General features: G+C 38.7%; 1 protein-coding gene across 1 annotated transcript; it reads left to right on the forward strand.

The window, feature by feature from the left end:
- Nucleotides 1–910: 910 nt before the first annotated feature.
- e2f2 (E2F transcription factor 2) lies at nucleotides 911–23,092 on the forward strand. Its single transcript, XM_084742904.1, has 7 exons — nucleotides 911–2,011; nucleotides 14,031–14,130; nucleotides 16,227–16,446; nucleotides 17,227–17,388; nucleotides 17,512–17,626; nucleotides 18,504–18,702; nucleotides 20,148–23,092. The coding sequence occupies exons 1-7, from the start codon at nucleotides 1,727–1,729 to the stop codon at nucleotides 20,423–20,425; spliced, it is 1,359 nt and encodes a 452-aa protein (XP_084599030.1). The 5' UTR covers nucleotides 911–1,726; the 3' UTR covers nucleotides 20,426–23,092.
- Nucleotides 23,093–23,872: the final 780 nt, after the last annotated feature.

Consider the following 23,872-nt stretch of genomic DNA (forward strand, 5'->3'; position numbering starts at 1 on the left):
GGTGTGTTCATGATTAGTTAACTTAAGGTTGACTGTTTTGGAACAACAAATTTTGTACCAAGTACAGTTTAGTTGTAACTGAATTGTAGAAAAGCAGAATTTTAATTGTATCTAATACGACATTTTTATGTGCTGAAGTGGAACAACTTAAAGTTCATGGCTGCATATGTACTAATATACATGCTGAAAGAACTTTAAGTTAGCCTTGTTTGTGCTATTTTTTAAAATAAAGTTATATTGTGGTGCACTTTTTGGAAGCATATGTAGATACATTTCTAATGAAGTGAAATTCAAATACACTTTAATGAAGTCGTACAAAGGACATGTAAATAATTACACCTTTCAACAGTAAACTTACCACTATGATTATTTCATGCACTATTGCCCAATTTACAATACACTTACAAAAAAGTACACTTCTTGTAAGTACATTGAAATACCACTTTAAATATTGCAGAATTTTTAATATTTACTAAAACAAGTTTTCACAAGTTTTTGTAGTTTTTGTTTGTATCACATTGAAGTTGAACTTAATAACATCTATTTTGAAGTACATTTTTCAAAAGTAAATATACTTTAAATCAAACAAAAGTACAATTATACTTGTAATAACTTTTGTATACTTAAATTAAGTTTCTAATACACTAAAGTATACTACTTTTTTTTTTTTTACCTGAGTGTGCATTGTTTTTTTTCCCTGTATAATAAGTCTTTAGGTTAAGTTAAATCTTTTGTGGATTCACTATTACAGTCAAAATATTCCTATAATTTTCCATACTTGAAAACTCTAACCCTATTCTGGAGTTAGTGTCGATGGACAGGCAAGGAAATTTAAATTAGTTGTATGATGCAAGATATGGGCTAAAATAGGGACTTAATAATAATAGTAACCGCAAAATGTGTTTTAACAACAAGGTTACAACTCTCCTATTATACATCTGATTGTACAGACTAGACTCACTCACATTCAAAATAATAAGAGGTCATTGTCTCCATCTGCAGCCTGCAAATAAAAGAACATTATGTCCCGAAATCGTGCTACTGTCCCTTTAAGATGAGCAGGGCAACTGTTTTATGCAAATATGACAAGCCGAACGTGCCGCGCGCCAATCAGAGGCGAGTTCCAACCGCGGGAGATCTAAATTTCGCGGGACGAAGTTTGGCGCTAAAAAAGCTGTTCTTCCCCAGCTCTTGTCCCCTTGAATGGAGAGCGGAGCTGTGAGGTGGACGGACAGACAGGAGTCACAACACCGGGTCGGATTCCACATCACAAGGGAAGAAAGGGGGTCGCAATAAGCTGAAGGTTGGAATCTCAATGAAACCTAGAAACCTTCTGGTATTGGACTCTTAAAATACTGGATGTTTGATATTTTTTTTATTTATTTTAGCAGCATTTTTTTTAAAAACCTGTAAGGCAAGTTTCTCCTGCACTTTGTTACCGGACAAAGGATCAGTCCGTTGTATTTACTGATGAATATTGTGAGAAAATACAGCTGAATTATCTGTTTAACTTATGCATTTTACATTTAATAGCTCGATCTCGGCTGTGTGAATTGCTCCTGTTCGTTCTGTTATTATTAACACAGGTTAGACTTACATTTTCGCACAAAATCTTGAGTAGCAGCAACAATTTTGCAGAGCATTTGCAGTGCTCATAAGCCCCAGCACACTTCTTTTCCCCTCGCTTGCTTGACCAATCCGGTTAAATAGAGTTTACTCAGGAAAAATGATGCGGATGCCTAAAGGCGTTTCTCCGGCATCGACTCGGGCAGCAGTGGGGCTGCCGTGCTCCCAGCAGCAGAAGATGAAGGTTTTGTCCACCGCAGGAGGAGTGAAGACCGAGTTCTTCAGCAGCTCGGGACTGTCCAGCCCGCTCATGACAACGGTACCGGCCGGTTATTTCACCCAGATCTGCAACACGGCCGCGGCCGAACAAAGAGCCAACAGCCTGTACTCAACCCCCCACGGACCAGAGGCTAAACCCATCAGATCATCCTCCGGGAGACTGCCGGTAAAGAATCAAACACACACTGCCTGCACTAATACACACTTTATGATAACTACATGCCGAGTATGTCCAGTATATGGGGTTGTGTGGGCGGAATAATTCTTGATTTCCATTGGTATGCATGTTTTAACCACATTCAAATATGTTTTGACCTGATAAGCCACAGAGGAGTCACTGTGACTGCTGCTGGATGTGTTGCCAGCTTGGGTTAATGTTTTCTGCTCAGTTATTTGTCAATATCAACCCAAAATGGATAAAAACACGCCCAGATATTACCTATAATAATCAATACAAATGATCAGGAGTTCTGCAGGCCCGTAAACAGCCTAAAATTCAGTAATCTGAACTTTAGGTCTCAAAATGTATTAAAGTGTTTTTAAATATGATTTTGACAGGTCTTGAAATTTGAATTATGAAGTTAAAATTGCTTTTATAAAGTTGCATCAGTCAATGTGTTTTGGGAAAATTTGTATCAATCACACTGTAAAAACTACAAAACAAAACCGACATTGTCCCAATAATCACTAATGCAAATTGCGCTTGTACTTTTTTGTCAGTATGGACATGAAATAGGTCTTAACTTTCATTCATAATGGTCTTAAAAAGGTCTTAACTTGTTAAAAATCTACAGAAACCCTAAATGAAGTTATAAACAATAGCATCCAGTGCTGTGGTTCATCACATTTTCTTCAACATGACATAGTATTGACATAACTTTTTAAGTGTTCACAAGTTCGCTGCAAACCAGATAGGAGGAAACAATGTAAACTTTTTTTCCATTTCTGCCCTTAAAATGTACCCACCACACATACTCAGTAGAGCCTGACCGATATATTGGTTGACCAATATTATCAGCCCGATACTGGCTTATCACAGCTATATCAGTATTACGGATGTTCCTGGTGAGTAATTTCCCTGTGATGAAAAATTTAAATTAGACTAGTCTAAAAATAAGAAAACACTCAGAAAACAGTTAAAAGTGAGTACAATCTATTAATTGATAATATTAAACACTGTCCAAAAAATAGTGCGCATACTAAAAGCCATTTTAAGCCGCTAATCACACTCTTCAATAAGCAAACTGTGTAATAAATGATACTAAAATATGTGGCACTTTGCACCGTGCATTATGAACATTGCAAAATATTTTACAAAACGTTACAACAACTCACTAAATGCATCAGCTTTTCAGACCAAGCCAGATCCCAGCATCTGCAGCTAGCATTAGCTGCTACTCAGTGTGGCTAACATTAGCAGTACTAGCAGCACCAGCAGCCTGCTCTCCTTGCAGGTTAACCTCCACATGTCTGTGCTGAATGTGGTTACACTTTGCTCCAGATGAGTGTTTATATGCGACTTCATTCTGACATGGCCTACATGCAACCTTTTATTTTTAGATCAAAATATGTCTAAACTGTGCTGGTTATGCACTGTTATCTTTTTTTAACAGAACACAACGCAGAATGATTTTATTTGTTAGCTATATAGGCAGAGGTACACACAATCCCATGCTATCAACAAATAATAATGTTGTAATGTTGCAAGCATAGATGTTTCTGTCACAATGAATAGGCCGCCATATACTGTAATTTTTACTGTATTTAACAACCAGCCAACTCATGGTAAACCAGCCTGAATCCTGTCATCCCGCCCAAGCTCATTTTAACCCTCACAATACAACCCAAATCAGCCCAGTAGGCTGGAAAACTGCCCAATCTGGCGACACTGGCTGTTGATATGTGTGAACAGCGTCCTTTTCTCCTGCCATGTAAAGTTGTGTGACATCTTTCCCCGCAGTCCAGCTGTAGCCAGACAAGCTCAGACGCTGTGTGTTTGATGATTTTGGTGAGGGGTGGGGTGGAGGGGTGTAGTTGATAGTGTTTGGGGCCCCTCTGTTGTGAAAAGGAAGGGATGAGTGGCCCCCACAGTGGGAGATAGCCCGGGTGGATTTTACACAATCAAACAATGACCAGGCTGGTGAAAGACACTAATGTAAACACAGCATTTCTGCTCTCGTTTCATTCCATTAACCATTTGGTGAACTAAAAATCAGCTCTAAATGTTCTCGAGTCATCGGTAACACATGTCAGCTTTTTTTGTGATTACACCCACATGACAGCTGTTTCAACTTGCACCTGTCATTAAGGCAATACAGGACCTGTGTAACCTGTTCATATCACTGTAGGAGGGAGGGAGGGGGGTCAGAGGTCATTACAGAACAACTGGTGTGTTTTCCTGTGAGCTGATGTGTGTATGCTCAGGTGGAAACACTAAAAAACAACATTCTCATCAAGAGACATTCAGTGTAAGCTGCATTCCCGTCATATATGAACAGTGTGCATCCTATTCCTGAAGGCTTATCTGAAAAGCTTTATGATCTGAGGGGATTGGATCACACTCAGCAGCGTGTTCAGTGCCCCACACCTGCTGTTGTTTGTTATATTTGGTCTCTTCTTTCTGGCCACTCAGCCCTGTAGTCTTGTAGATTTAGTGAATTGCAGTGAGGCTAAATGGGTTAGGGGTTAGAGTGTGTACAGGGTCTCCAAATCTCAGGTTAACCCCCTGCCCTTGGAGCCTGTATTCACTAATAGGCCCTTCAAGAGGATTAGTCGCACATAAGTAAAGTGAGAAACAGGCTACCACCACCACCTGGCTTATCATATGCTAAGGTGAGCTTAAAGGGGATATCCAACACTTTTTATGTGGATATATAATCAGTATTGATGGTAAACGTAGTCAATTGAAGCAAAAAGTCCTCAGTTTGGGCCATATGAACAGAGAAAGCTGAGTTCTCCTGCTATAAAATCTGCTGTTCTTCTTGCATCCAGTGACATCTCAGTGATGTAATTGGTGGTGAAGTTCTTATGATGTCAAAGTTGACGTTTAAGCATTTTTATCATGTATTTATTACACTATATGTCACCAATATGCCAGTATCTGGCCCAACAATGGCAAAGAAGTCATTTTGTAGATATTCTTAGGTATTTCAAAGTTTGTATTTCCCTGCAAAACCATGAAACACTATTGATGACTCACAAGTGTAACCGCTAGCTGCTGTTAGTGGGCAACAGAAACAGGCTCAGCAGCTTCCCAATGAACGTGGCCGGTCACAGGGACGAACACAGTCTCCGAAACTGTCAGGGAACACAGTATCAAGGACATTTACAGAGTTTCCTGATGGAAAGATAGCTTTACTTGTTGCTATAATAAGTTAGCAACCTGCTAATTGCTGAGCTCAGTTTGCCATGACGTTGCTCTAGCATACCAGGAGCCAAAAACCCAGCAAGGAAACAACCTTAACCTATTCTCTGTTACACATAAGCAACATGCGCTATGCTAGTTGTTCCAAAGGGAAACTACAAGGTAGCCAGGGGGCATGCTAGGTGAGTATTTTTGATACTTAGCGCTATGTTTTGACCAACAGTGTAACAGGTATAGGCTATGATGTTGATAACACACTACATGAGCGTCACACCCAGTGCATCCTGGTACATGTAGGCACTGCCAGAACAGCTCTGCAACTGGGAGAACTCAGCTTTCTTGGTCAGTATAGCACGTACTGAAGAATGTATTGCTTCACTTGATTACATTTGTCATCAACACAGATTTAACATCCACAGGTCTGCAACAATTATTGATTAATTTGCCCTTCAGTTTCACGATTAATCATCTATAAAATGTCAAAAGATTGTGAACAAAGAAATGACAAAGAAAAGCAGCAAATCCTCACATTTATGAAGCTGCAACTAGCAAATTGACTAAATGATGATAAATGATCAAAATAGCTGGAAACTTGTTTTCCTTTGATCAACTAAGCAAATAATTGACAAAACCTTGCAACTCTAGACATCTACATAAAAACTGGTGAATTTTCCTTTTAATAGTAATTCAAGTAGCTCTGTATTCTCACATTTGTACATGTTGTCATAAATTGCAATTCTCCATTTTGTGAACTGACTGGTAAATGTTTTTTCCTGTTTTAATCCAGAATTAAGACCAGTTCATGTAACAGATAGTTTTCCTCTAATTGGCCCAGGCTAATAAACATTAGAGCATCCTGGACGTGGGCAGATGTGGTTTATAATATTAAGGCTATACTGCTACACTATCATCAGAAATGGTGACAAGTCAAAGATAAGGAGACAGTATACTGAGCGTGTTTTCACACTGATAATGGTGTCCATTCTTTCTCTGTGCTATACATTAAGTACATACATCCCCCCCAACGTACCACATAAGTGGCACGTTGGGGGGGGAATTTTTTGTGACCACATTAATGTCTGTTTTTACGTGACTTGGCGAAAAGCTAGTCATCGATGTTATTGCACATTGTCACAGGTGTAAGAAATCTTGATTGAGGTGAAAGAGTACTTTTGAAATTGCAGGGCAGATTTCAAAAGTCCCAGAGGCCCATGATTGTGAAACTTTCTCAGCACATTTCAGTACATTAGGTAAACTTTGAATACTCGGGGGTGAAATGCACCTTAAAGCCGTACAAATTATGCTATATGTGTGTGAAACATTAAGCTTAGTAATCTCATTTGATTCCCTTTTCAAAAAGTGACAGTGACACGCTGGGCTGTTTCCTTCCTTTCTTCTATCTGCCCCAAAAAATACAAATTCTTGGAGGAGGTGATGATCTAACTGCTTCCTCTTTTTTAGTTTTATTTCCACATATTTTGTCTTGAATTTTTAGAGAGTGCTTGGAGGTAGTCGGCACTTTCAGCCTTTTTTCTGCGTTTTTCTGGAGGCTTTATGATCTCTGAAATGCAGCTGCACATGTGGCACTGAGTCATTTGGGGTCATGTCTCAAATTCTACCACTTTTAGTCACTTATAGTCCTTAGAATCTGATTCACAGAAAGGTGCCCAAATTAAAGTGTTACGTGTAAAACTGTTTTCAGCCACAGAGCACTACTTCTGCAACTGCTGTGGTCTTCTCAGCTTGAATACAAGCCTGTCAATAAATGCCTTTTCTCTTTCTTTACCATTTTATAAAAGACCAAAACATAATTCTAGCACAGGTAGTCACTATTTATCTGGACATATATCTTGGCCAATTCTTTTTCCATATCACATGTCTAAAACAATAGACCCTTTTACAGCCAGCGTCACCAAAAACTTGTGCATGTACTTCAGCAACATTAGTAGCGGTCTCCCCCAGTCACCCAGAGGAGTTATCAAGCCGCAAATGTTGAATTAAACATTTTACCAGCACCAAAATCATCAAAATGTGTGGTTGTTGCATATATGATACATCAGAATCAATAGGGTCTTCATAATATCTGTTAATTACAGCTTCAACAGTACATAAGCTATAAAAATCTAAGTACTCATTTATGATCTCAGTCTAAAATCTAAATCTTTATTGTCTAATTTAATTTAAAGTCTTAATTGTCCTGGCTACAGTTTGATTGTCAGCACAGCATTCAGTTAACAAAAGAAAAAGTTTCTATCAATAAACAAAAAGAAAAAAACATACACCAATTTGCCAAGGACTTTTTTGTTTCTGATACTGAGTATGTTTTTTAAAAACTGGTATTGGTATCAAAGTTGAAAATTGTGGTATTGTGACAAATGTAGTCTCAGGAGCTGTTAGCGGACCATTTGGTTTGCAGGTTTTTGTTTTGTCACGACTGAGGACAGTTTGCATGCAACACATACTTGATGTGACTGAATTATAGTCGGTAATGAGAGCGAGTTCTCCATGTGCTTGCTGACACAGCAGCATCACTGCAGGTTCAGTCATGGGTTTTATTTACAGGAACTGTTGCCTCTTCATGTACAGCTCACTTCCTTCAACTTAAACAACATAATAACCACTACACTGTCTTTTTAGCTTTGTTTAACAGGATGCTTGGTTGGCTCAGCATGAACATCTGAGCTCCTTTAAGTACAAAGTAACTGAATAAATCTACACAACAGTCATGCGTAATTTCACACTTGAAAGGTTAATCCTGGATCACATGCTTTCAGAAACCCTGTGAGAAAAGGTTAATGTTTAGCTGCAGAGATCTCGTCATTACTTATTGATCATGCTAACTGTAGTAAAAGGCAGTGTATCAGCGATTGAGTTTTAACCAGGGTGTGTGGGTTGATAATCTTGTCACTTTTGTTTCTTTTCGGTGTGATAGTGATGTAAATGTGTTACAGGAGTCATGTTGCCTCCAAAGTCCGGGGAAAATCTTTCTCTCGATGACGACCATGATGTAGATGAATGTGTTTGTCTGTTTCAGATACAACAGGCATTGGTTACTGCAGCCAAATGGCAGTTTTGGCCACGACTTGCATCTGCATAATCAGCCAGAAACAATGTCCCACTTCTTCCCTGCTTATGTCACATGTGCATTCACAGATTTTAAAGGAATGTGCACAATCTGCCAAAAATGCATCGGCACTGATATTAGCTTTTATGAGTTACTCCTTCTGCTGCTTTACAGGAAACAAACCTCTTCTACAAGCTTTATTTCTTGAATCACCTTCTTGCAGCCCCCATTCAGACTGATGACACTTTGGTGTGACATTGGCCACGTTGCCAACTGTATGCGCTCACAAAGTTTCTTCTCTGTTCCTCCACCTTGTTTTACCCCAGCTTCAGCCTGGAGCATAATGTCCTCAGTAGGGGAAGTTTTGCATTTCAAAGCAGCCTGCTCCCCCCTGTCTCCACCACCAACCCAAATGGGCAGATCCACCCTTCTCTTTTACTTTTTGAGGGACACGGTGGCAATCTCATCTGCAAAGCAGCCATTGTTTTTCTTTTGACTTCCCAAGGGTGTGGTGCTAGTAAGGGGTTTGTATACAGAGGAGTAGATGTTTGCAGGCGTACTGTAACTTGCCCTTGGCTTAGATGGAATCTGAGTCCCACACAGCCCTGACAGACAAGGTTTGTTGGTTTGATGAGAGGCCTGGCTGGCTGCAGAATAAGCCCTTCACGTGACTGTGACTTTGTGTGTGAAACGCCGCCGTGGAGATTTCACCACAGACTGAGGGAATCAGCCAAAGAATGTACAGCAAACAGCAGAGGCCACGTGCAGGACTTGGGTGTAACTGGGCAGGCAGGCAGGGTGAGGTTACAGCAAATGTGAGTGGAGTGATACTGCGAGTCTTGGAGATAAAGAGCTATTAGGAGTGTATTTGTCTCAGGCCTTTCCCATGTCCTCTCACAGCGTTTAGCCCCAAAAGTGGCTCACTGCCCAGTAACTATGGAACTAACTAACATGGAAACTAATTTAAAATTGAGCAACATTTGCTGACTATTATGTCCTGTCTGTCTAAGACTAATCCAAATGATCAGATTTAATCTTACACACTGGGTTGCACCAACAAAGATTAATTTAATCTAAGATTAGTTCTAATCAGAGTGGAGCAAAACTGTGTTTAAAATGAGAAAATCCAGATTCAAAATTACTTCAAGCTCAAGTTTAGTGATGTAAACCCACATTATTAGAGTTTAATTAATATAGAGATACCTACTTACCCAAATTAAAATAAATAAATAAAAAAATAATCAGACTGCTGTCAGGACCTAGGTAGTATTTATAAAAGAGAGAAGAAAATGTTAATTTTCATCTGCTGTGCATTACTTTGTTTGCTAGCTAACTAAAAAGTTAATTGGCTAGCTAAACAGTTAACAAGATGATGCATTTTTGTTAGCTAGATAAAAATTAACAAAATAGTACATTGTTTGCTAGCTAGCTAAAAAGTAAAACAAACATCATCAAACTCAATTAGTTTGATTCTGTCCATTACTTTCTTTGAAGAACTTGGCTATTTTACACAGTCCATCTCAAAAAAGGCAGCCATTTTTAAAGTTAAATGTGTAAGTTTAAGTTTAAATGAGTTAAAAGTTTTCGTGCAACAGAACTAAATGTAATCTAGGCTTAGAGTAAAAATTAAAACTGAGGGTTAAATTAAATATGTCTTATTTTTTAAAGCAAGTTAAAAAGTGTGGTGCAACATAATTTGAAGTTAAACCATGATTTAATCAGGTTTAAAAATTAATCCTAAGGGTGTTTTCTGTATCCTGAAACGCAACTCAAGCAACATCTTGCCTATAAATTGATAGCATTTTTTCATGATTGCAATTTTCTCAGTGGTCTGTAAGCAGACTGAGTGAAAGGAGGGGAGGACAGTCTGTGTTTCCACCAGATGAAGTAGTGTTTGCTTAATATGGTTGACTCACCAGAGAAAGCCCTCATGCAAAACAGGGAGCACCCACACCCCCACCCTAACCCATACATACAGCTGCAGGGTGAAACCGTTGGTTCCCATCTTACAACATGTCACCATGCCTGTGGCTGTGACTCTCAAAATTGTAGACATTCAGGCCTGAAGAATGCAGACACGGCTGCAGCTTGATCTGCACATTTAGGTCAGGGAGGTTATGGGCCCTATTTTTAAGTAAAGGCTGCTCCTTTTATGGAGTATTTATGCTGGGACTGAATGAAGTGAATGATCAAGTAAAACCAGACGGATTTTCTCCGTCTGTTTAAACCACAGCTGTCACTGCTTGTAGACACTCCAACCCATATCATCTTGATTCCTCTCTGCGACCCCTGGTGTTGACAGCTACTGTCAGGACGAGAGCCAAGAAACAACACAGCTTTTAAAGGGATAGGTCGGATTAGTTGAAGTGGGGTTGTATGAGGTACTTATCGATTATTAGTGTGTTAGCTGTATGAGGCTAGTACGCTTCATCTTTGGAAAAGCAAAGAGGAGCACCAGCAAGGTAATTAAGTAATGTACCGCAGTGCAAAAGGTATTTTGGACACTTAAAAAAGATCCACCTAAAAAAACTTATGTGAATTTATGTGTCCACTACATTAAGAATATTTTCACTGCATTACTATGTCATCAGACGGCCTTTTCTGACAGGAAATTACCATTATATAACCCAAATATCACTCGCTCCAAACCCACCAAACTCAACAGATAAAATCAGTAAATTTACCTCACAGGACAGAGGAGTTGCTGACTTACTGCTGCTTCAATAGGTCAGTTTGTTTGTGTTATTGTGTGACTTTGGTCGATTGGAGCTATCCGAAGTCACTCAATAACACAAACAAACTAACAGCTTGAGGCAGCAGTAGTCCAGCAACTCTCGTGTTCTGCTGGGTAAAATTACCAAATTTGCCTATAAAGTTTTGTTGGTTTGGAGAGAACGATATTTGACTTAAACTAAAACTGATTTTATTTTATTTTATTTTTTTGGGTGGCGATTTCAAAGCGACTAAAATACCTTTTGTTGCTGACCCTGTTCACAGCAGCTCATTGATCATGGTTAAGTACCTCTACATGAAATAATCTGAACTAACACTTAACTGGTCACTGGCTTGACCTGTGTATTTCAGTGTCCTCATGGAGCTTCTGTATGGCTGCTGTGTGCTGTAGAGATTAAAAAGCGTCCCGCCAAAAGCACATACACTTGCTGTGCTGCTCCAGATGTCGCCAGTCAACAGGTGGACATGTCAGGGAGCAGGCTGGGACAATGGCAGCCTTCACTATCCCCACACTCACATGGGCACATCCACACGTGGTTAATTCACCACTTTTCCCATCTCTGAAAAAGTCAGTTGCCTAAACCTATTAGCCAGAGCACTGAAGGGACAAAAAGGGATTATTGTAGGCAATTATTTGCATGAAGACGTGGAGGAAAAGGCGAGTTTGTGAGACAATACAGAGCCGAAAGGATAAGAGAAGACACAAGTGTAGGTGACAGAGGTGAGGCCCCTAACCAGATGCCACAAACTGACCTTTCCTAAATCCCGCCCTTTTTGCTCTGTGCTCCAATAACAGTGGAGCAAGTATATTATAATGTGGCACCTCCGTTAGCTTTATCCTCTCCTGTGGCCTGTATATTCATGTGCTGTGCGTGAGGGCTGCAAATTTTGTGCATTTTCCTTCATCGATAGTTGAAAAAGCATTTCATCATCATTTTAATTTATTTTGTCTTTTTTTTTACTCACTCATACTTACTATTTTTTCTCATTTAAGTTAACTTATTCAACAAATACCTTCGCCAGACAAAACAATGTGAAATGAGGCGGAATTACTGTCATTTCCAGATTATCGATTAATACATTTTTAATCTGTTAAATTCTTAACAGCAATTAATGATTAATTATTAACATCACTTCTATGTTCTTATATTGAAAGAAAACCAGGTTTTTAAGATGGAAAAGATGTTGCTGAAGGACTTAGTTAGATAATGTTAGCAAAATGCTGTTTAACTGGCTAGCTAACAAAAGATGTAGATTAGCTAGCTAGATAGTTAACTTTTTGCTAATATTAGTGAGGTAACTGGCTAGCTAACGATTGATGCAGATTAGCTAGTTGTTACTTAGCTTTTTGCCAACATTTGCTATAAGATGTAACTAGCTAATTAACAGTTGATGTAGATTAGCTAGCTAGTCAATTAGCGTTTTGCCGCAGAGCAAATACTAGCTAATAAGTTCAAGGGTCATAAGCCTGTGGCTCACTGTGGCTTTGACAAAAAAATTATATGGAAATGAATAACGGTTCTTTTTTAAAAACATTCATTTGCACTGTTGTGATTCTTATATCCTCCAATAGTAAAAATGTGGACTCTACACACTGAAAAAAAATCAGAAATAATATAAAATATAACAAAATGCAGTGTGTAACATGGCCTCAGCACTTTTTTTAACTAAATTTTGTTGGTGGCTCAAATTTCCTCAGGCTACCTATGGATGCCAAATCCCCCCTAAAAAGAAAAGTCTCGTTAACGGTTGATGTAAACTAGTTAGCTAGAACTTTGCTAACTTCATCCATCTTCAAAATGAGTTTTCTTTTCATCATAGTGGTTCCAAATAGGGCAGGATTTAGGAAGGGTCAGTTACCCAGCAGCCTCAGTGACGTCCGGCTGCAATCCCACGCCTCGTTAGCTCAGTCACCAGAGTGTTTTATGTGGGCGAGCTGCGCGACGGCGGAATGATTAAAGATTGACTGCAAACTTTTTCATCCGCCGTGAACATTTGCTGGAGTTAACAATTAAATGGCAGGAATTCTGAACATTAGGGTGTCACTGGCTTCAACAAATTGTTGTTTTTCAGACAGTTGGTCATTTCTTAATCCCGAGAGGGAGACTGGGTTCACATGACTTCCACTTTTGTTTTTACTTGCCTATGTAGGTCACTGACTGGTGTGTCACGTGAGGATATTAAGTTTATATTGTGGTCCAAAGGTTGCGTGTGCTTTTGGTTGAACCTGCAGGTCTTAGTGTATGAGGCATCACACTATATTTCTGTATTTTATTTAATTTTTGCGTTTTGACTTGTAGTATTTGCTCTTATCTTTATTTATATGTTTCTACTAAATATGATTATTTTTATGCGCCAAAACACCGAGGCAGAATCCTCGTGTGTGTAAACCTACTTGGCAATAAACCTGATTCTGATCACAGTCAAGTAATCATCTTGTTTGTGTGTGTTTCTGTGGAGAGCCTGTGTGTGTGTTAAGCTGTTGGGTAAAGGTGACGGAGGGAGACTCGAGAGGGGGAGGAGAGGTCACTGGGATTTCCTTGCATTTTGCAGGCAGCGGGTTGAGAGCCGATCAACCCCCTTCCTTCTCCACCCACACACACACACACACACACCAACACACACGATCAGCCCCTCTTGAAGTGCTTGAGAAAGTGTGGGGGGGGGGTGCTTTGTTCCTGCACTTGAGGGCTGTTGGCACATTTACGACACTTTCCAACAACCCCCTATTTAGCACGTTGATGTCACAGTTTCATGGATGGGCTGGACTTGCCCTACACACTTCATTCTCATGATTCAACCTTTAATTTGCCATTATGTAAAGTCAGTGGGACTCGCTGAGCAGAAAGGATGAAAGATTGTTTCCAGCAGACCACAGACTAGAAAAGAATTGAATGGGGAATATATTCACACTATATATATTCATCATGGTGACAGAATGATTAGGTCACAGTGAACACTGCTGTGAACTTTGGTCTTATAGTCTTCTTTTTTTCTAATGTAGATGAACTCTTTTCTCTCTAGGCTAAAAGGAAGCTGGATCTAGAGGATCCTCTCTACCTGCCAGAGTTCCGCACACCAAAAGGCAAATGCAGCATCGCGGCCAGGATACCAAGTCCAAGGAGTGAGTACACCACTGTAATACAGAAACGTCAAGCAAATCCCAACTGTCTATACAACTGAGTTCATCCCATCTTTTAGGAAATCCTAAATACTCAATCCAACATCGCTAGCAACCAACACTAATTTTCTCCTGAAGCATACATATGATGATGGGCACTTGACTTCAGGACAGATGAGTTTGAGGTTTTGGTAATTTAGCATCTGTAGAAAAATCCAAAGACGTTCTTTTGGTGAAATTCACAACAACGCTAACTTGGGAGATAAAAGAGAGAGTGGGCTAAGATAGCAGATACAGTCTCCGCTGTATTCCTCAGAAAAAGCAATAAAAGAGCAGCAGATTAAACGAGTTTGCTAATACTAACTTTAGCTACTTTTAGCTAACACTGCCTTTAGCTACTGTTAGCCAACACTGCAGTTAGCTACTGTTAGCTAACTCTATCATTAGGTACTATTAGCAAACACTTACTTTAGCTATTTTTAGCTAACACTGCCTTCAGCTAATGTTAGCCAACACGACCATTAGCTACTGTTAGCTAACACTGCCTTCAGCTAATGTTAGTCAACACTACCATTAGCTACTGTTAGCTTTGTAGAATACAGAGTTATTTTAAATCTAGTTTAATTGTAAGAAGAGCAGAATGAAAAGACCAATAAAATGCTGCAAGGACAAAGACATAATTGTCAGGAAATTGTTTAATTACAGGTCTTTATAGTGTTATGAGGTAGAGGAGGGGTTGGGTGTGAGGATAAGCAGGTGGAGCAGTTAGAAAGACTGTATGAGGACGTGGAAAGTAAAAAAGTAAAGTATAAAACATCTGATGCATTATTCCTCAAATAATCATATTATGATGAGTTCAATGACAAATGTTAAACCACGTTTTATACAACATACCGTTTTCTGTTTATTGTCAAAAACCATCAGCTGCTCTAAAACCTCAGAGGAAGAAAGCAACAAACACAATCACGTTCACTGTGAGCAGGAAGCCAGCTTCTATTTTGAATGACAAATAAAAGTCACGAAAATAGAGTTGTGGTGGAAACGTACCACTAACACAGATGAAAACAAAGAACTTAAACAGAAAGCAAAAGCAGAGGCAACAAAATAATATGCTTTAGTGAGATTTACCTCAGTGAGCTGATACTGATGGTGCTGCACTGTATTGCACTTCTTAATATAGGCTACAATACTGAAAAAAACTGCGAACCATTGGTTTAAAAGATGGAGATGTTCACCCTTTATTCTGAGGTTGTGACTCCTTTGCAGCAGCCATAGGTTCAGTTCCCACCTATAGCCCTTTGCTGCATACCATGTTCCCACTCTCTCTGCCCCTTTCACTGTAATATCGTTAGCTGTCCTATAAATTAAAGGCATAAAAACCCAAATATATATATGAAAGAAAGATGGAGGGGAGCCTCTGAACAGTCCAAGACATAGTGTATTGTAAATATTGGTTACGATCAATAAATAAGATGGTAAACAAACTGCGTCGTGAGTCAGATTCACACAGAAATTAAGATAATTGACGCATTCATGTAATAGATTGTTTTCGCGATGCACTATTAACAACAGAATGAATGACTAATTTACTAAGTTTGTGAGTCAGTTCTCTGTATCATCAAGCAGATCAGCTGAATGAATTACTCAAAATAGTTTTGCACATTCAGTACTTGTTTATCTTCTTACAGCTTTTAAATTCTGTGGGAGACATTTGAAACATTTTAAATTTCTTAGTGACAACATTTTGTGTAATTAGTGTCAATATTAGAGATGCAACGATGTATTGAATATCATTATAATAAATGCCTTAATACTGTACCAGACTATGACTTATTATATTTATATAACAAAATAAAGTAGAAGGATTTTAGGTTAAAAGAAAAAAAGGAAAACTTTATATAAAAACAAATCCATAAAAAAAAAAATATCAATTCAAGTTTTCGTTTTCTTGAGCTCTTGGTGTCGTTATATGAGTGATCAGTATTCTTTGTTTTGGACTCATTTTCGTGATTGCTTAGCATTTAATCTGAAATATCTACATATCTGTGCCTGTTAATCGTTCTCCTCTCACCTGCCTTCGTCTGTATCTTTGCCCTCAGCTCCAAAGTCTCCAGGTGAGCGGACACGCTACGACACCTCACTGGGCCTGCTGACCAAGAAGTTTGTGGGTTTGATCGCAGAGTCTTCCGATGGAGTCCTTGACCTGAACTGGGCCACCGAGGTCCTGGAGGTGCAGAAGAGACGCATCTATGACATCACCAACGTCCTGGAGGGAGTCCAGCTCATCAGAAAGAAGTCCAAGAACAACATCCAGTGGCTGTGAGTAACAATAGACCATTAATCACAGCAAGCAGCCATTTTGATATGAAATAAACACTGAGCAAACACTGATGTTACCAAGGTTTTGTTCCATTCAGGAGCTCTATTGTGCATGTTGGCTCACTGGAAAGGTTCTGCTACACTAAATGGCATGAGACCTTATTCAGTATCATTAGTAACGCCTGTGTTTACTATTTTATATCATGATGCCATGAAAATGGTCTATAGATAAAAAGACATATAATATGAAGAAGACGATAAATAGATGGATATTATCTAGATTTATTGTAAAGCTGCTGTTTGCATCACAACATGTATGTGAAGCTTCAACTTAGTGTCCTTATTACCGCTTACACTCTGCTTATCTGCCCCCTAGTGGCTGTTAGGTGGCACTGCAACACATCTAGACAACAATGTAGACAACCACGTAAATTACTGTTTTGTATTTTTCATTAGTTTTGTATTTCATATTTAATTTTTGTTTTTAATTCAATTTAATTTCAGGTTAGTTTTTATTTTTTTCAAAATGTTTATTTTTTTAGTTGTAATTACAACACACACACACAGTAATTGACATCTCAGCCTCAATAAAACATCTCCTCTGCACAGGTTTTGTAAGAATACAAGTACACAGTCTAGTCTTTATTTCAGTTAACTAAAATATTTTTCATGACAACTTTAAGTTTTTAGTTTAGTTTTAGTTAACTTTAATAACCTTGGAAATCACTTTTTGTTTGTTTGTTTTTTTATTTATGTATTTGTTTACGTGTTTCCTCGTAGGGTTGGAGATGTATTTGAGGGTGGGGCAGGCGGAGGAGAGAAGGCTTGCGCCCTGAGGAAAGAGCTCGGAGAACTTGAGCGAGTCGAGAAGTCTCTGGATGAACTGATCCACTCCAGCACGACGCAGCTCAAACAACTCACAGAATATGAAGATAATCAGAGATATCCTTTACGTCCACCTGTATGTTACACACACGTTTCTCTTTTCATCCTCTGGATCTGCTTACACATGTAAATATTCACTTAGTTTCTGCTGCTGTTGTGAACCTTGACCCCACGCTTCACGTTGGGCTATGTGACGTATCAGGACATCCGCTCCATCAGCAGTCTCCGAGACCAGACGGTCATTGCCGTCAAGGCTCCTGCTGACACCAAGCTGGAGGTTCCAGACACGGCAGGGGTGAGAGAAAGAACACGTCTTTGTTTGAATTTTATATGTATTTTAAAATATAGCAGTACAATCATTAAAGACAGATTGAAGACGTATGAAATGGGTGTCCCATGATAAGTTATGTGGAGCTTGAAAAACAGCAGCCCAGATACTAAGCAAGTAATATGTAAAATATATGTTTTCTAGATTTTAAAAAGCACATGTATTAAACTGTAACATTCACAACGTACCAATCATGTAAGACTAACCAAAGTTCAAATGAAACTGAAAAACTAACCTAACCTAGACATAAAAAAACAACTTAATGGTCCTTGGACATTTTTGACCATGATATGGGATTTATATGTTTATTTTTTATAAAATCTGTAGTTTCACAAGATGACTATGAAAAGTACATTACGGTAATTTCAATAAGACTCAAATAAAGGCTGATTATAAGGTTAAAAGTGCTTTTAGTGGAAGAAAAAGCCTCAGCTTGAATATGATATACAGTATGAAGAGGAACGGTTCTAAAATGGATCCCTGTAGGATTCCATATTTGAGATTTTTGACCATTTATGTATTGTATTATATATTGCTTCATTCCATATTCATAGCATCTGAACCAACAACACTGTGCCTCTGACACCATAATGCTGTAGTTTGTTTAGAAGAACCATGAGTCAATACTGTTGATGGATGAAAGTCTCATTAAATGTTTATAAGACAAATTAGTCTGGCAAGAAGAGCGAGTAATCCTGATGGTGGGTCAGGTTCCATATTATTAACAATTGTACACACAGAAACTGTCTAAAAGACAAATAGAATATATGCAATGAAACTATGAATCATGAGCTGTATGTATATTTAAAATAACATATTTTTCTGCATTCTCTTCTCCTCACAGCAGGGTTCATTACAGATATATTTAAAGAGTAAGAACGGTCCTATCGAAGTCTACTTGTGTCCAGAGGAGGGTCTCGAAGATGCAAGCCCAGTCAAAAGTGCTGTCACTCCTAAAAAGGAGTTCCCTCAGCCCCTCGGCCCTCCAGCTACAACCCCAATGGCCCCGCCAAGCTACACCGTCAAAGAGGAGCCTGCTGAAAGTAAGCTGGGCTCTCTGTAGGATCATGTACAGTACAAGGGTGGGAGGCAAATAGCTTGGCTTAGCATGAAGAGTGGAAGCAGCCAATCCTCCGTTTTGTTTACTGAGTTAGAAATGTGTTGTTCCCCTTGTAATCCAGCATTAAGACAAGTTCATGCGACAGATAGTTGGCACATAACGGACCCAGGCTAATGAAGAATGTCCTGGATGGGGGCTGATAAAGTTTATTTTATATACGCTGTATCTATATAAGTGCTAAATTTTTCCTTTAAACTCATGGTGACAACAAGCCCAGCCGAGAAAAGGTCACAGCACGTAACTCCCAGTGAAACCACAAACCGTTTATGTTAAAGGGGAACTCCCCTGATTTTTACACATAGTTGTCCATTTACAGATCTCAGGGAAACTACAGCACATGTAAATAAATTTGCATAAAGCCTTTTGAAGCTCCAGTGGGAGCTGTGCAAAATCTGATAAAATGCCCAAAGTGATGTGACTTGAAGGAGCGTGGGTTGGTGGTGAAGACTACAAGTTTGAAACAAATCTGAGGGTGTGGAGCTGGCAGACAGAAGTGAGTTTCCCAGACATCTGTAGCCCACTACTCATCTCTGCTTGAGGCAAGGACATCAGCTAGACTAGAATAAAACACCCCAACCTGTACAGTCAAATGAATCGAGTTGCCTCGTGGGTGATGTTGGCACCAGGTTTTTTACAAGGAAGACAAACATGTTGAATTTTAAAAATGATATCTGATTCTGCAACGCTGATTTTGATCATTTTTTTCCCTTAAAAATTAGTTATTGTGAGTGTTTTAGTTATGCTTATTCAGTGGACTACTTACTAGATATTAAATGTTAATTATTTATTTATAATTATTGTATTTTTGAACTTCCAGTTTTTATGCTATGCTAAGCTAAGCTAATCGTTCCCCGGCACTAGCTCCATACTTAATTACCTTAACTTAAGTCCAGTCTCAACTTTATTTGTATTTGATAATACAGTTTAATAAAAGTATGGTTTAAAATGTGCATTTTATATACTTAAGTGCTGTTTAAAGTACCGTATATTGAAATATTAGATTGCAAAAACTAGGGCTGAACAATTAATAGAAATTTGATTGAAATCGCTGAATGGCCTACTGCAATACTACAATATTAGTTAAGGGCAAAATGTGTGTCAAAATACCATTTTAACTTCAATGTTAAAATGGTATTTAATAATAATAATAATAATTAATAATAATTGCAATTAGATATATTTCCAAAGTCATTCATCCCTCAAAAAAAAAAAAAAACGAATCATAAAATGAAAAAATAAAAAAATGCTAATTTATAAAAAAATAAATAAATCACTAAATAGACTATACATGTGACTTAAAAGGATAAATAAAAATGCAAAAACTAAAATTTATTTATTTACCCTGCTGTCTCCTTCTCTTAACCACAGCCAACATCTCTACAGCAGCTCCAGCCTCCTCCTCCTCAGCTGCGGCCTCTGGCTCCTCCCTGCTGGATGTCGAGGGTCTGCTGGGTTTGCCCCCCAGCCTGCTCCAGATCACAGAGGACCAGCTTCCCTGTACCTCCTTCACCCCGGACCCCAACACCCCCTTTGTTAGTTTCTCTCCACCTCTGGACCACGACGACTACCTGTGGAGCCTGGAGGATGGAGAGGGAGTGTCAGATTTCTTCGACACATATGATCTGGGAGATCTGTTGAAGAGCTGAGGTATAGATGAAGGCGGGGGGAGGGGATTTGGGGGATATTTAATGAAATGCCTTTGCGAGGTAGGAAATATTACACTATGAAGCCATCACTCTTTGTTTTTGCCATTCTTGTTGTTACGCCAGTGATTCCAAAGGAGGAGTTTCCCCCCTTTGCTTGTTTTAATAAAGTTAAAATCATTTGTATATATGGTTGTATAAAAGGTGATGCTTAGACTGACACTGATCTGTGTCATCTCCAAACATTAGGAAACACTGTTTAAAAAGCAAGGATTGTTTTAGGTATTCTGTCACATTTTCAAAAACATGTATAAACCCTTACAAAAGCAGAGGTTATTATGCATATCACATCACCAGCAGTGAAATCTGATACGTTTGACTATCAGGCAGTGTTTACAGTGTGACAACTCAGGAATTTCTTTTTTCTTCCTTGTTTCCAAAGTCTAAATGTGTGTGCCACTCTTTGGCCCATAGGGGGCAGCCTTGTATTATGTCAGCTTTAACTGCCGTGCAGCTTTACAGGATTCAGTCACTGGATGAGAGTAAGCTAAAGCCACCAGGAACCGTACACAGGGTGTGTTTTTAGTCCTAGTACCTTCAACATTGTCAACATTAAGCTATGAATAACCAGTCTTTGTAGATCCACAAGCGTCTACAGCGTGAACATACTGTATATCATGTGAAATCTGATTCAGAAGCTGCTCACGTTGCTTCTGTCTCATCAGGTTTGCTCTCTCTCGCCTTACGAAGCTTTATGTCAGGGCTTCTACCTGTTTGGTGCTGCGTTGTGTGCCAAAATGTGAACGGCAGCTTCTGACAGCTGATACTGGACCCAGACCCAGAGTTGAAAAACCTGGTCAGACCTGGTATTGAGTCCTGGGTGATCCTTTCATGAGTGGACAGCTCTCTTCAATATGAGGAAAATATATATACGTATATATATGTTTTGTTTTGTTTTTTAAATCAGCGCCATATTAAACTCTTAAATCTGCCTACATGAGCCTTATGTTCTACCTGCGATGCTCGATGGTGCGCTATGATTTTATACCTGAAGTATGAGCAGGACGCACACTTTTTGCTTTTTCTGAATGTGTGGAAATCTGATGTTTTCACATCACAAATGACAAAGAAAGTCATTAATGACAGAGGCAAAGAAAGTATGCGTCATGCTCAAAGTTCAGTTATAAAATCCCAGCGCACCACAGAGCTTCTCTCTCGTCTGCTTTTTACAACAATGAAATGTTTTACAAGGAAAGAAACTACTTAATGTACTGAAATTATTGCCCACTTCCCTGCTCTATATACAAATAAATACATTTGTAAAATGTGCTGTTGTTTTTAACCAGCAGCCCAACACTAGTAGCCAACACGCTGGCACAAACAGACACAATGTTTTAATGTATATACTGTATATGTATAAAATTTGCTGAATTTAAAAGAAGGGCCAAATAGTTCAGAATTTGTCAAAGACAGCGTTTTACAAAGTTTATAAACTTTCTCCCAACTCAATAACTATTAAAACTGCATAATTTTTTAAAGGAGTCTGGGGAAATTGCAGTTATTAGAGTATTCACAAACATCTGCTGCAGGTAAGTGAGCCACAACACATAATTTTGATCACAATAAAACAAATCATGGACTTACAGGACATCAGTTGAGTAGGCGGTCTTTCAGCGTGGCATATTGAGTACAGAATGCTGAAAGAATGTGGTCACATGTGGCCCAGACCGCCTCTGAATTTGGTCTGAACGACAGGATCTCAATACGTCTTTCATCCACACCTGTTCATTCTTACTGCTGTCCACTTGTGATCACTCAGGACACATGTTAATACCAGGTGTAAACAGGCTCAGTGTCTGATAATGGGTACTCTGTGAACATGTACAGTACAATCTTTACTGACCAAGAGCGTCACACTCACTCTTGTTGGTTTGGCAGCTTTATTTCAAATCCTGGTGCTCCTCTATTGATGTGAGTTTGCTGATTTTATATGATGATTTGTTTTAATATATAGTAGTTAAAAACTACTATTGTATTTCTGAGGAAATAACCCAATATTAAATGAAATGCAGCATCTGTGTTGCAGGGGGTTAATTGGATGCAATTAAGGTTTAATTCGAGTAGTTATTTTTTGCCCTCTTCTCCTAAAAAGAACGACATCTGTTGATCTAACAGCATCAAATTTCAAGCTGATGAATGCCAAGGTCAGAGCAGCCGTTGACTTTTATCTGTTCAACGTTTTTTTCAAAGCGTTCTAGACATTTGGAAATTTGAATTTCATGCTGATGTATTTTTTGGCTTTCCCTCTACACTGCAGAGATAAGCTAACTGTCCTGTCCTAACAAAACTTGAAAAACGTGTGTTTGTGTATTTGACAGCTTGGGAAACGGGTGTCATGGTGTGTTTGTGTGTGAGTTTTTACGACATAGATTAGAGAATGTGAAATCAGAATTTGTAGATTTTTTTGGATGAGCATTATTTTTCTGGTATTTGTACATAATTTGTTTTGTATTTATGCCTATTTTTCTGAATTTTTTAACATTGAGACTGGCCTTGTTCACAGAAGGCACAACTGTTTTTGTATGACTTGCAGCACTTAATATTTTGTAATATTGTGTGGTCTGTTTGAAATTATTAAATAAATACTGAAGCCATGGTTTACATTTGGAATTATGCTCCCATTTTATTTACTCACTTGCCCTGTGAGGAACCTGTAGTTCCTGTAGACATTTTTTAAAATTTAGTTTGTCTCAGCCAACATTTAGTTCAACAAATCTGCAGCGAAAAATTATCTAGATTCACATGAATTATAAAATTATTGATTTTTTTTTTTCTCCAAGCACTCTGCAATGTATTCCTTTACATGACCTGAATCTTGCTGGAAAATTGACCAATAAAAAAGCTTACGTCTTTAAAATCTATAGAAGGCGCCCGCAGGCTAACATCAAAATATGGAGTATTTTCTGTCTAAAACCAGCGAGGGTGAGGCCGCTGAGGATATTGATCTAATAAGAAGTGACATTACCCCCAGGAGAGAGAATAGGTTGACATGAGGAGGGACAATGACGTTGAATGAGCTATAAACACAACCAGACAGGTAGACAAAAACCACCCCATCGTTCTTTGTGAGATGGTTGCTTTGGAAACAAGCTCACAAAAGGGAGTGGATGCCCAGGAGGTCAAAGTTCAGTGGGTCAGTGTGGAATAGTGGTCTGGAGGGGAGAAGACATTTGCAAGAAAATACATCATAAATTTAGTAACAAATCTGTAGAAGATACAAGTTTTTGTTAAACATTACATGCAGCTGTCAGTCTCTTTAATTATGATGTGAAAAGAAATTAAATGTTCAATGACAATTTGGGAATGACTGTCTAAGCTCATATGTCCTTCCCAAGGAGAAGCTCCTTCCTCCAAATGCTCTTTAAAAGGACAGTTAACCCCAAAATCAAA

This window comes from Lutjanus erythropterus, chromosome 18 (genome assembly GCF_056507025.1).
Source record: "Lutjanus erythropterus isolate fLutEry1 chromosome 18, fLutEry1.hap2, whole genome shotgun sequence".
NCBI classification, from domain to species: Eukaryota; Metazoa; Chordata; class Actinopteri; order Lutjaniformes; family Lutjanidae; genus Lutjanus; species Lutjanus erythropterus.